This window comes from Mytilus trossulus, chromosome 5 (genome assembly GCF_036588685.1).
Source record: "Mytilus trossulus isolate FHL-02 chromosome 5, PNRI_Mtr1.1.1.hap1, whole genome shotgun sequence".
Taxonomy (NCBI): Eukaryota; Metazoa; Mollusca; class Bivalvia; order Mytilida; family Mytilidae; genus Mytilus; species Mytilus trossulus.
The window spans coordinates 73,312,395-73,327,769 of record NC_086377.1 but is presented as its reverse complement, the minus strand read 5'-3'; the positions used below and the strand labels follow the sequence as shown (position 1 = coordinate 73,327,769).

At 32.3% G+C, this 15,375-nt stretch overlaps 1 protein-coding gene across 1 annotated transcript in view; it reads left to right on the top strand.

Moving 5' to 3' along the window:
• The window catches only part of LOC134718285 (uncharacterized), a 44,359-nt gene extending 38,545 nt beyond the window's left edge, over positions 1–5,814 (top strand). The window contains exons 10-12 of the mRNA XM_063580778.1: positions 2,333–2,656; positions 4,147–4,437; positions 5,480–5,814. Of these exons, the coding sequence (XP_063436848.1) occupies positions 2,333–2,656; positions 4,147–4,437; positions 5,480–5,814 (950 nt within the window). The remainder of the gene's footprint in view (positions 1–2,332; positions 2,657–4,146; positions 4,438–5,479) is intronic.
• The last annotated feature ends 9,561 nt before the right edge of the window (positions 5,815–15,375 follow it).

The window sequence follows — 15,375 nt, the reverse complement described above, 5'->3', positions numbered from 1 at the left end:
TCAGATGAATAGGACAGCCTGTTGTTGGGTTGCTCCCCATGAATTGGTATTTTTAAGGAAATTTTGCTGTTTTTGGTTATTATCTTTAATATTATTATAGATAGAGATAAACTGAAAAAAAACAATAAATTTCGGCAAAGTAAGATCTACAAATAAGTGAACATGACCCAAATTGTCAGTTGACCCCTTTAGGAGTTATTGCCCTTTTAGTCTATTTTCAACCGTTTTTTCGTAAATCTTAGTACTAATCTTTTACAAAAATCTTCTCCTCTGAAACTACTGGGCCAAGTTAATAATAGATAAAGATAATTGTAAGCAGCAATAATTTTCAGTAAATTAAGATGTACAAACACATCACCATCACCAACACACAATTATGTCATGAATCCATCTGCGTCCTTTGTTTAATATTCACATAGACCAAGGTGAGCGACACAGGCTCTTTAGAGCCTCTAGTTTTAATAAAGCAAGAACAAGGTGTTTAGAAAATTCCTTTTAGATTAATGTACATGAGTCTATGTAAAATTATTCACTTACATGTTTTATTTAATTGTTGTGTTTAGGAAAAACACAAACATGATCTAATATTGAAAGTGATGTTTTGTCAATTTCCGCTATATAGATGACGTTCTTTCACTAAACAATTCAAAATTTGGTGACTATGTGGATCGCATCTATCCCATCGAATTGGAGATAAAGGATATTACAGATACAGTTAAGTCGGCTTCATATCTTGACTTAAATCTAGAAATTGACAATGAGGGTCTGTTGAAGACAAAACTTTACGACAAAAGAGATGATTTCAGCTTTCCAATTGTGAACTTTCCATTTCTAAGTAGCAACATTCCAGCAGCACCTGCATACGGGGTATATATCTCCCAATTGAAACGATATTCCCGTGCTTGCATTTCCTATCATGATTTTCTTGATAAAGGGTTACTGCTCACAAGGAAGCTATTAAACCAAGAGTTCCAAATGGTGAAGTTGAAATCATCCCTTCGTAAATTTTACGGACGCCATCACGAGTTGGTTGACCGTTATGGAATAACCATTTCACAAATGATATCGGATATGTTTCTTACGTCGTAACTACAATCCCCTTCCCTTTCATGAATTTGACCTACCGAATTAGACTTTTTACCGGATTTGTAATCACATAAGCAACAGGACGGGTGCCGCATGTGGAGCAGGATCTGCTTACCCTTCCGGAGCACCTCTAGTTTTTGGTGGGGTTCGTGTTGTTTATTCTTCAGTTTTCTATGTTGTGTCATGTGTACTATTGTTTTTCTGGCTTTTTTTTTCATTTTTAGCCATGACGTTGTCAGTTTGTTTTAGATTTACGAGTTTGACTGTCCCTTTGGTATCTTTGGTCCCTCTTTTATGGGCATTTTTTTATTATAATCATTTTGTCAATATTTTTTACTCTTACTAGACCAATGGTTTGGCTTGTGATCATGTATGCCCCTTTGCTTTCTTGTCATTCACTCATAACACATTGTAGTGTGCACTTGTTAGTATGTGAAGAAAGTAAATTTTCAAAGGCTGTTCACAAGGGAAACAGTATGACAAAAAGGACCAAGAAAAATCCTTGAAAGGTCCATTTTGCTTGAGGGAACTTTATTTCCGTAATAATTTCTAAACATATCAACAAATACTTGAAATAGATAAAACGTTTGATTTACATCATGCCAGCTAAAAAGTTAACTGAGCTGATAATAATTGTGTATTCTGTGATAAGCATTTTACAAACAGCACTTTCAAAAAGAGGGGCTATAGATACCAGAGGGACATTCAAACTCATAAGTTGAAAATAAACTGACAATACCATGGCTAAAAAAGACAAGGACAAACAGAAACACAATAGTATACAAAACAAAACACAGAAAACTAAAGACTAAGCAACACAAACCCCACTAACCATTGGGTGTGATCTAAGGTGCACCAGAAGGGTAGCCAGAACCTGCTCCACACGAGGCACCCATTGTGTTGTTCATGTCAGCTAAAACCAGTCCTAGAAAATACAATGATTGTTTAAAACATCATTTGAAGGAAAAGATTTTCTGGATTTCTGGCAGTGTGAGTAACGGCCTGATTGAATATTGATTAATGTATAATTTGCAAAAAGTTTGAATGCAAATACAAGAAAAAGGCATGTTCAGAATCGAGTCAGTAAATACCATTTGACACTAAAAGTTGATCGAGATTCAGGAAATCTTGTTGTTTTAATAAAGCAAGAACAAGGTGTTTAAACAGTTCCTTTTAGACTAATGTCCATGAGTCCATGTAAAATTATTCACTAACATGTATTATTTAAATCTGAATTCTCTTATAGGAATTTCAGACGACATATTAGATTGTATCCCTACAGATGAAATTTTAGACAAGCTAGCACCACAGATTGGAAAAATGGTTTTTCAACTTGGAACAGAACTCGGATTGTCCATAGCGGATTTAGAAAATATCGACAAATGTAGTACCAATTTGACAGCCCAAAATAAGGAAGTGTTATTTACTTGGAGAAAAGACAGATCAGTAAAACCTACAATAAGGGTTATTAAACAAGCTTTAGTTAATATAAGAAAAGGTGTACGTTGTTTAGAGGAGGTTGTGAAGAACATAGATGCAAAAACATTAAGAGCTGTGGAAATTGTTACAGGTAATAATATGCCGCGACAGAAAACAGGCATGGAAGCTTTTCAGTAGATTTTTATTTACGGAATAGGTAGCATTCGTAAATGAATCTTAATCTGAAATTTGATTATTCCCTCATGTTCAGTCTCCCAGTCAATTTTAAGCCATATCCACTGCGGTTCATTCAGTTATGTTAAAACAATTCACTAGCAGTCCACTCAGTAGATTTTCAGACAATTAAGTATACAGGTGGCATCTGGAATCATCTAGGAATCTCTTTTTAACTATTTGTATACTGTAAACAAACTTATTTTCGCGGAAACATTATTTCACGTTTTACCTTTTCTAGTTCACTTCGTGGCTATTTAATTTCGCGATTTTCTAAATAACTTGATATAGTTTAGTAAGAAAGTATCAAAGCTTTACATATTCGCGATAATTTGTATTCGCGTTATTCCCACTCGCGAAAGTCGCGAAATTTAGTTGGTTTACTTAATTTGTGCTTATAGTTGTTTAGGTTGTTTTTTTTGGTTTTTAATTTAATTTCTTTGACATTTTATAGTAGTATTGGTATACAACTCTTGTGAAGTAATGCGCTCCAATTTTTTTTTCATTTGTTATGACCTGCGTTTCCTTTGTTAAGTGTTGGTTTATGTCAATTCAATGCATATATATGTGTCAGAAATTTTTTGGATGTTTTAAGTTCTATATTTAGAACCAATCTTGAAAACTAACCTTTCTTTAACCTGTGACAGTTGTGTAAAAGGAACATGTAAAAACCAAATATAAAAGGCACTTTGTGCTTAACTTGTCAGATTGATACCAAATAGTCCGTTTCTATGTATGTAGGCATTTGTTTTTTTTTAGCATTTCAGTGTTTCTGTTGTTCCATTGTTTTCCTCATATAGTTGATGTGTTTCCCTCGGTTTTGGTTTGTGACCTGGATTTGTTTTCGCTTAATCTATTTATGACTATTGAACAGCTGTTTACTACTGTTGCCTTTATGACACAAAGCAGAAACACTCAAGCATAAAGTACTGATAAGCTAGTTAAAAAACATTAACAACTTACTAAAGAAAAATGTACCCGAGACAAAATATCAATCAATACACATCATATAATTTAGTTTGATTAAGGCATAAACACTTTAGGAAAACTTGAAATAACATATCTTTTTTACTGTGAATATCACTTTATATATCTATGTACATTTTTGCATGGGGAGTTTGCTTCTTATACAGGAATATCATATCTGTGGGCTAAAGTTGAAGGTTCTTCAATAGAATTAGATACTGTCTTGAGAGTTTGAGCTGTGCTCAACTTTTATATTCCATATTTTGTATGCATGCAATTTCAAAACTGTAACTAATGTTCAGACTTTTCGCTTGCTTGACAATACATATTTTGAAAAGAAATCAGTAAATGCAGTATGCTAACTGAATACAAAATATAATCATTTTGATATTTTTAGTCAACTTACATGCTAAACGAAATTTTATATTACCACAATTACAGATAAAATCAGAGATAATGCAGACAAAATCATACAGGACATACAAACCAGCCAAATTTTAGACCATATGATGACACATCTGGTGATATCAGTAGATGACAGACGTCGTATTGAACAACATGCTGGACAAGATGATCAGAACAAAGCATTGCTGGATATTGTGACCAAAATGAGAGAACCTGCTTACAGTGTGTTTGTCGATGGATTACGTATTTATGGATACGAAGATATCGCTAATGATTTGAAATGTGATTTCAGTCCAAGTCCAACATCAGCATCTGCGGAAAATGAAGGTATGTCTGAAGGGTTTATTATAAACACAAACTAAGAAGGATTTTGACTGAAAACATTTTAAAATCTTGTTATATATTCATTCAAAATAGATATATTGTATTTGATTCTAAAGACTATCTACCAGATCATTTGCGTCATATTTAATTTATCATAAGTATACTACTTTTCTTGCATACCAAAGTAGGTCACTGGTATATATGATGAGTCTTTCAGGACGAATTTCAGTTTGTGTTAAGTAACTATGATCTTAGACATTGTGACATTGAGTAATTATGATATCAGACATTGAGATCAAGATTCTTTTCTACAGTTATAATGAAGTCACAGTTCATTAAGAACCTGTTACGAATCAGGCAAATATGACCTCGGATGAATTTCGCTTCTAATATCCAACTGTATAAAAGAATAGTAAACATATATAAAGGCATTAGTGTTGGTCAACTATAAAAAAAATCAAAGTGAGAGAAAATAGAATAACAAACAAATTGGTAATTAACTATAAATTGTGAATCTGTATGTTTACCAGCTCTGTTTAAAATGTCAAACGCTTATCATATGTGTTTGATAAATTCAGAGAATACATCATCAATTTGTATGAAGAAATGTAAGATCTATCATTATATGTGGGCATTCAACTTATTCATGAGACATTAGATTTAAAAAAAAATGGTGAATAAAACTAAAACAGTAGAAGGGCTACATACCTGAAAGTACTGAAAAATGGCCAAATCCATCTAATGCCAACTTTGCCCGAATGAGTTGAAACGTTAGTTTCTGCATAATTTAAAAAAAAATTATAAACGGTAAATTTAAGAAGGGTTTGTTTAAAATCATGTGAGTAGCAAATTACTGAATACTGAGCTAATAATACTTTAGGGCATGTATAATCCACCAGAAGAGGCATCGACCAAGTGATGTAAAACAATAAAAACGTTATAAATTTCATGTGGTCCAAATATCTTTTCTGGATTTAACCTCGTCTTTAGTCATAAAAGGTCAATAGCATTATCTTAAGAAAAAAAAATCTTTTGTATTTTGTAGGCTTATCAGTTTGGAATGTTCCATTATATAAAGTTCGTCTACAAAAGAACTACCTCAAGGTCATCACTGAAATACAACACGAGAACATAGTCGATCATCTAATATCAAGAGAGGTAGTGTCAGTTGATGATGGGAAGAAGATAGAATCTGGTAAAACACCACAGGAAAAGAACAGGAATTTAATGGACATGCTGTTGCGTAAAAATGAACAGGGATTTAATGAATTTCTCAAAGCCCTACGAAAAGACTCAATTTATGCAGATTTAACAGATCAAATAGAGAAGACAGAAGTTACTAGCACAGATATGGCAACTCTTCATAAATGCTTCAAATAAAATAAAAGTAATTTCTTTCAGAAAAAACAGCTAGGAAAACCATCAGTTAACAATCAATAGAAGGAGATATTGTCAATCCAATGCATCACGATTTGGTCACGTAAAAGATCCACTGTAAATTCAAAAATTATTGCGTACATTAATTATTGCCTTTTTTTTTAAATGGAACAAAAAAGAGATAGTAATTATTACAATGTCAAAAGAATCTTTATACTAATATATGTATCAGTTTAAGAATTTGAGTTCTTATTAATGCAATACTCACTCAGTCGCATTTTTCGCATTAATAAAAACCTCAAAATAATTTCTGAATTTACAGTAGGTGAATGAATCACAATGTGAAAGTGATAACAATCTTTTATCTTAAACATATTTCATGTGTGAGTGTCATGCATGGCAAGGAAAAAGCTAAAATATGTACTAACCCCTTTTATGAGAGTTGATTCCTACAATCCCAATATCCATTTGACGTGGCTCAGTAGTTATACAGCCCGTCATTTTGTTATTGTGCTATGGTAAATTTTTGTATTCTCGCTTTCGTTTTTGCCAATATGCTTTGTCTATATGCCTTTTTTATTTTTTTATAATGATTTAGACTATAACACAATGTTTACTGCTGTATCCTTATTTTTGACAATTTTACCTAATATGTCTATTTACTTTGTTCACACACTGGCGTCAATTCAATGGAATTTAATGCGACTTTTATACAAGTGAGAGGTTTAACTAGCTATAAACCAGGTTCAGTATACCATTTTCGACATAAGCAAATGTTTGTACAAAAATAGGAATTTAAAAGTTGTTATCCATTCATGTAGCGTGTTTGAGCACATACGTCTAGATGAACAAAGCTTCGTGTTTTTGATAATACATAATTTTGTAAACAGATAATTTGCACACGTGATATGTCATAACTACTGCGCTGGTTATACCCGTTAGAATGTAACAACCGCCAGCAGTTGCATCAACCCGTCATGCCCGTTGATTGTAAAAACTCGTAAAGTATACTTAATTTGTTATGCTGGTGGGTAAACCAGCTGTGTTTAGAAATCAATTAAATTTAAACTTATCATCATTTGCATGATTTGTAAAGTTACTTTTATTTGTATGGTTAAATAATACCATTTACATGTTGGACAGAGATCAACTGATGAACTGCTAGATTGAAATTGTTTGTAAATAAATGGCTATTATTATGTCTTTCTTTCTGTAATGTGTATACAAGTATCAGTCTATATTTGTAATTCCCCATTTACAAAGGTTGCATTTCTGTAAATATAAACAGTGCAATTTATCAGTAAACAGGACAGTGTAATTTCTCAGTAAGCAGGACAGTGTGATTTCTCAGTAAACAGGACAGTGTAATTTCTCATTAAACAGGACAGTGTGATTTCTCAGTAAACAGGACAGTGTGATTTCTCAGTAAACAGGACAGTGTAATTTCTCAGCTTCTTTTACAGCTTTAACTGTACCATGTTTACACTGAAGTTTCGCACGAATTTGTATCCAAGAATGGAAAGTTCATTAGCACTTTTATTTTTCAAAGGTCAAAACTTAAGTCTGTGCAGCATGTTTTCAACAATTATATACCTCAAACTTATAAGAGTTTAAACTGATACACAAATTATGTACTTTCTCACCCTTCACGTTTGGTCATACTCAGAATTTAGTTTGGCAGCTACACATGTGTATTTATACTAGTTAAAAATTCCCCAGGTGTGTAGCTGAACTATGGAGATGATACCAGTAAATAAACTAAACATAAAATATATAAATATCTCCCCTAGATACAATATTTAATATATACTATTTTAATAAATTTTGAAAAAAACCTACATAGCTACAATTACGAGTTTCATTTCATTCGTAACTTTGTATAGCAATAACTTAAAGCTGTTCAATAATACCTTAATAGTTAATTTAGTTCTAAATTTAAGTCTAATGGATACTAAAGTATGTACATATGAAATAACTAAATCAAAGACCGAATCTTGTCCTTCATGCATTTCTTATGGGGGTGTCCGAGTGATTATATAGTCTAATGGATACTAAAGTATGCACATATAAAATAACTAAATCAGAGACCGAATCTTGTCCTTCGTGCATTTCTAAAAACATGACAGCAGCTAATTTAAATGTAAGCTTGTAAATAAAAATGTCTCTTCATCAATAAGTTTTTGAACAAAAATGCATGTAATGCATATTCACCATTTCCTTTCTCAATTTTATCTGTTCTATCAAATGAAATAATGGTTATGCCCCACGTATGATAGTAGAGGGCCATTATGTGTTCTGGTCTGTGTCTCCGTTCGTTCGTTCGTTCGTCCGTCTGTGCGTCCGTTCGCTTCAGGTTAAAGTTTTTGGAGAAGATAGTTTTTGAAGAAGTTGAAGTCCAATTAACTTGACACGTAGTACACATGTTCCCCATGATATGCTATTTCTAATTTGCATGCCAAATTATAGTTTTGACCCCAATGTCATGGTCCACTGAACATAGAAAATAGTGTAAAGTTCAGGTTAAAGTTTTTGGTCAAGGTAGTTTTTCATGAAGTTAAAGTTACATTAATTTGAAACTTAGTACACATGTTCCCTTTGATATGATCTTTCTAATTTTAATGCCAAATTAAAGTTTTGACCCCATTTTCACGGTCTACTGAACATGGACTATGGACACATTCTTGTTCATTCATCAGAAAAACGGAATTTGAATTCAAATAGATCAGTGATAATTGTTTGGTTATATTATATAATCAAATATTTGAAAGTGTTTGAGAACATATCACAAAACATTTATGGACTTACAAATTGTGCGTCTCTACGGTTATCTACACCATGTGTTGTTTGTTTGTGTTTAAGGGCAATGCTATACAACTTTCTGTTTGATTCGCCCTTTTAACATTTTTATTATACTCAATAATATTCAATAGAGATTAGATTTTGTGAGGCCCCTCATGGGGGTGTCCGAGTGATCATATAATCATATTTTTTTTAACAATATAATCACAGAATCATTAATTGTTTTTCTAAACAATGTAATCAAATAATCAAAAATACAGTTCTAGATAATTAAATAATCATAAAATATTTGGTCTTGTAACCGAATAACCAAATAACCATTATTAAAACAGCTGAATAAAGAAATACTCAATAACCCCACGAGGAGGCTTTATGTCGGATATGATTTTACAATAATAATAATAGTATGATTTCATGCTTGATAATTTTTTCCTTGCACTCAATCACCCCAAATGTGTTCTATAAAATGCTATGCCAGATTTGTCATCAATTTGTCAGCCTTTTTCAATGCTTATACATTTTGCCTTCAAACAGTAAGCTATAAATTAATACACCTGTTTTATTTTAGATATATAGAAACTTTGTTATTTACAAATAATTATGATATGATACAGTGGTGTTTTGTTGTTGCTGTTATTATTGTAGCACGTTGTGTGTAAGAACTGTCTTATGTTTGTATATATGTATAAACTGTGTGTGCATTCTACTACCCTTAAAAGTAAAATCAAAAGTAAATAAAGGTTTTTGTTCTTATTTATTGTGCCCCAAAATGAAAGAAGCATCTACACAGTGATCATGATAGTTCAACCATTAATAAAACAGAAACTAGTTAAAAGATACCAAAGTTTTATTCAAACCCATAAGTCAAATATAAAAAGAAGATGTGGTATGAATGCCAATGAGACAACTGTCTACAAGAGACCAAAATGTGGTATGATTGCCAATGAGACAACTGTCCACAAGAGACCAAAATGTGGTATGATTGTCAATGAGACAACTGTCCACAAGAGACCAAAATGACACAGACATTAACTACTATAGGTCACCGTACGGCCTTCAACAATGACCAATGCCCAAACCGCATAGTCGGCTATAAAAGACCCCGATAAGACAATGTAAAACAATTCAAACGAGAAAACTGACGAAGACAAGCTGAAAATGACATGGCAAAAAATAAATGCGACCAAAATATAAACAACAGCTTACAAATTGCAACATAAAAAAAAGACTTAGTAGCACAAAGACTTAAAAAAAACTGGAAGCTGGAAGCCGGAAACACTTTTTTCAAAAATATACATACTTTGGTTACCCCATGTTTATCAGTAGAAACATTCATTCAAAGATGAATAACACAAGATGTAAATAAAGGATAATTTGCGGTGACAAAATATCATTGTCTATTTTTACAAGTCACTAATCAAACAATCGTTCCAGGTAGCACATGTTTAAAATCATCAGTCAAAACGTAAGCAAATGTACAAAATGGTTTCCGGAATATTTTTAAACGACAATCTTTTTAAAAGGAGGCGAAAGATACCAGAGGGACAGTCAAACTCATCAATCGATAATAAACTGAAAACGCCATGGCAAAAAAAAAATATAATGACAAACAGAGAAATAATAGTACAAAGAAAGTAAAATCACAAAAAACTCCGAGGAAAATTCAAAACGGAGAGTTCCTTATCAAATGGCAAAATCAGATGATAAAACATATCAAACGAAATGGACGACAACTGTCATATTCCTGACTTGGTAGAGACATTTTTAAAGGTAAAAAATGGTTGATTGAACCTGGTTTTATAGCGCTAAGCCTCACACTTGTATGACCTCGAATCAAATTTCATTATATTTACAACGATGCAGGAACTGTATTTGTCAAAATAGGATTACAGCAATCACCATTGTGTCACAATCTCAATTAAAACAAACGCAAACAAATATTTAACAAAGAAGCACAAAAAGCATCTATCAAATTCAACAACCACATTCATTGCAAACTTCTATATGTATTTTAAATCAACTCATAAAGAAATGAAATAATTAAAGTCCTGTAACTAGATTCACATCAACTCTAGGGTAGATTCGCGTGTTTGACGGCAGAATGTAAATGTTACACAGGAAGAAATATAAAATAATTTAAGTATTTTCAAAATGAAAATTGTACATGGGAAACGGTGGTATACAGGGTTGAAAAATAAAAAAATAAATGTTAGAACTAATTTCACAAAATACACCGACATTTAAAATTATCAGGAAGTGTTTTAGAATTTTTAAAAATCCACATATGGTTAATACCACAACGCAAGTAAAAAAATTTGGTTGAAAGTACTTTCAAAATTATGATAGAAAAATAATTTCATGGCATTATGATAGAATGACAGGATGTTTACAAGTACAGAGCCACGTTATATGTACCAAAGAAACACAAAAAGTCACACGTCCAAACCAACAAAAACAAAAGATTATACAAACAACACATTGACGGGATGTGTAAGTACCGAGCCATGTCAAATAGATATTACAGAAAACAGACCAAAAAGTGAAAGTAACAATAATAAAAGAATAAACACAAATAAAAGAACAATATAACACGTTATAAAGATGATAAACAACGTCAGTACGCAGAATCTATATATCAAGACCATCATGCATTATTTGTGTATTTGATACGGAATATTAATCAACAAGGTCTTGGAACATTACGATGAACTTTTTTGTGCATTCTACTACCCTTTATAATACTTGTGATATGTCTAAACTTTTGTGCATTCTACTACCCTTTATAATACTTGTGATATGTCTAAACTTTTGTGCATTCTACCACCCTTTATAATACTTGTGATATGTCTAAACTTTTGTGCATTCTACTACCCTTTATAATACTTGTGATATGTCTAAACTTTTGTGCATTCTACTACCCTTTATAATACTTGTGATATGTCTAAACTTTTGTGCATTCTACTACCCTTTATAATACTTGTGATATGTCTAAACTGTTGTGCATTCTACTACCCTTTATAATACTTGTGATATGTCTAAACTTTTGTGCATTCTACTACCCTTTATAATACTTGTGATATGTCTAAACTTTTGTGCATTCTACTACCCTTTATAATACTTGTGATATGTCTAAACTTTTGTGCATTCTACCACCCTTTATAATACTTGTGATATGTCTAAACTTTTGTGCATTCTTCTACCCTTTATAATACTTGTGATATGTCTAAACTTTTGTGCATTCTACTACCCTTAAAGGTTTATACAAAACTACATGCATGTTCTATTTATTTGTGTGCCAAGAAATCAAAGCAGCATCGACACTGTGAGACTGACAGTCCAACCATCCACAAAATCATACAGAGGTGAAAGATACCAAAGACATATTCAAACTCATAATTTGTAGACGAGCTGACATCGCCATGGCAAAAACAAATCCAACCAAAAGACAAACAACAGTTTACAAAATGCAACATAAAAAACTAAACTGAGCACCAAAAACTGGTAGCTGGAAGATTTTTGTCGAACAATGAAAAGGATGTACTTTTCTTCAACCTCATGTTCATCAGTAGAAAGAAGACCTGATGAAAATAAAAGTTCTTTTGCGGCGAAACAAATGCATTGGTCATTTGTACAATCAAACAATCAAACAATCATCCTTGACAGTAGACAGTAGAGGTTGAACATTAAATTTACCAGGGGTTTTAATGAGTGTAAATATCCATCCGCCAATGATAGGAATCATATAAAACATGGTAGTTATATCATGCCGACATGAACAGATGGTTTCACAAGACTGCTCTCTCAAAAAATAGTTCCTATCTAAATATGTATTGATTCTGACACTGTGGTTTCGTTGAGTAAAAAATCGTCTCGAAACATTGAATTCATCAGGGGTTTTGATGAGTGTGAACCTTCATCCCTGTTTGATAGTTAGCATATAACAACAGTAGTTATATTTCGACCACATGGAAATAACAGAACTCTACCTGCAAAAAAGTCCCTATTAAAATTTGCATTGATTAAGGGTGCTACCATTTGATTTTTATGGGGGGCTAGGATGAAATTTGAAAAAAATAGGCAGGACAGGAGTGTTGAGTAAAAAAAAAAGGCAGGATGAGACACTTGCCCAAAAAAAAAAGTCAGGACAACAATTTAGGTAAAAAAAGTCAGGATAAACTAAAAAAAAAAAGGCAGGACCGAACAAAGTGAAAAATAAAAAGGCAGGACAGAGATAACAGCTAAAAAAAAAAAAGGCAGGACAAAATTTTTCATCCTAGCCCCCCCCCCCCCCCCCCCCCCCCCCCCCCCCCCCCATAAAAATCAAATGGTAGCTCCCTAACTGAGAAAAGATTAAATATAGTTGACAAATAAATCGACGAACATTCAATTGATAATCTGATAAATACAATAGTTGTATTGTCGAGCCTGTCACTTCTGTTGTAAAAATCTCGTCAAGGAGATAGTTTCAGGGGCGTCAACTACAAATGTAAGTTCTCAAAAGCTTTATATTTTAGAGAGTGAAAAACCTGGATGCCTTATACTTTGTATAAATGTATGCCTTATGTTATGAAGTTAAAAGTAATAAAGAAATATCTACTCCAAATTAAAACAGCAGACTCTATGTAATATCTGATTAAAACGGAGACAGCCAAGTTGTTTGTCAGACTGTCTATTTAGGGTCTGTCTATTTATATCCCGAGAAAATATAGTCCTTTTCTTATTTAACTTTCACTTTACGAGTCTTTATCATGGATGTTTGTATTTACTACATGTTACACTACAAACTGCTCAGAGTCTGAATTGACCAGTTTTTGTGCTCGACAAGTAAAATCGAGCACACATTTTACTCGACTAGTCTCGACATTGTCTCGACAGGACTGAACTGTACTTAAGTGTACTCGACTAGGTCTAGGACCAAGATAGTAAAACTGACAGGCTAACTAAGTAAATTAAGATTATAGTCAAACTGAAAGGTTTTGAAATTCACAACCTTTGTGTTGACAGGATAGTGATAGAGAAGTTATTTACTTCAGACCATTTGGCCACTGAAACCAATTGCAATGAAACAGTTGCACAACAATGTGTCATAGAAAAAAATACAATCTTTATCTACAGCACAATTTAAATTAAAAAAATGCTGAGTTTCAGTTTTCTTACTTTAGTTTGCCGCAAACAAATGTTATAAAAGGAATAGGTATACAATTCTTATTTTTTTTATTTTTTAAGTAGAATGGAGAATTATCCTTGCCTAGTTGACCAGTCTCTACTGACATGATAGAAATGCCGACGTCTACTTAAAAAATAAAAAAAAAATAATCAATTGAAATTATTTATATGTATCAAATGAATATCAAAAATGTATATGAAGGTTTTTTTCTGTGCATGATTGTGTGTGTTCTCATATACAGGCCACACAAATAACCATATACAAATAGAAGAAAAATAATCAATAATGGGTTAAATGATATAATACACCAGTAATTAAACAATACAAATCTAACAAGAATGTGTCAAAATGTACATGGATGCTCACTCACACTATCATTTTCTACATGTATGTTCAGTGATCGAAAAGAGCAGATTCCTCCAGGTAAGAAAACGCGCCAAAGGGGGAGATAATGCCGTTTAAAAAAATCTGCCGTACCGATGACAAAAAATAATATCATTTTTTTACCAGGCAATACGTATGCTTCAAATTGGTGACACAAATAATCATCTTCTGTTAAATTAGCAAAAGCTGCAGAGTCACTACATGAGGTTGTAGAAGAGTAAACCGTTTTCATTGTTCGAAATACTCTTCCAGCTACCAGATTTTGGTGCTCAGTTTAGTTTTTTATGTTGCATTTTGTAAACTGTTGTTTGTCTTTTGGTCGGATTTATTTTTGCCATGGCGATGTCAGCTCGTCTTCAAATTATGAGTTTGAATATGTCTTTGGTATCTTTCACCTCTGTATGATTTTGTGGATGGTTGGACTGTCAGTCTCACAGTGTCGATGCTGCTTTGATTTCTTGGCACATCAATAAAAAGAAAATGCATGTAGTTTTGTATAAACCTTTAAAGGTAGTAGAATGCACAAAAGTTTAGACATATCACAAGTATTATTAAGGGTAGTAGAATGTACATACAATTTCATCGTAATGTTCCAAAACCTTGTTGATTAATATTCCGTATCAAATACACAAATAATGCATGATGGTCTTGATGTAAAGATTCTGCGTACTGACGTTGTTTATCATCTTTATAACGTGTTATATTGTTCTTTTATTTGTGTTTGTTCTTTTATTATTATTACTTTTAACTTTTTGGTCTGTTTTCTGTGATATCTATTTGACATGACTCGGTACTTACACATCCCGTCAATGTGTTGTTTGTATGATCTTTTATTTTTGTAGGTTTTTTTTTGTAAGTGTGATTTTTTGTGTTCTTTGGTACACATAACGTGGCTCTGTACTTTTAAAAAACCTGTCATTATGTAACTATTCTATCATAATGCCATTAAATAAATTTTTCAATATAATTTTGAAACTACTTTGAAGCAAATTATTTTTTTTGCGTAGTGGTATTAACCATATGTGGATTTTTTAAAATTCTAAAGATAATTTTAAATCTCGGTGTTTTTTCTGAAATTAGTTCTAACGCAACTTTTAAATTTTCAACCCTGTATACCACCATTCCCCATGTGAAATTTGAATTTTGAAAATACTCAAATTATTTTATATTTCTTCCTGTGTGACATTTACATTCTGTCGTCAAACACGCAAATA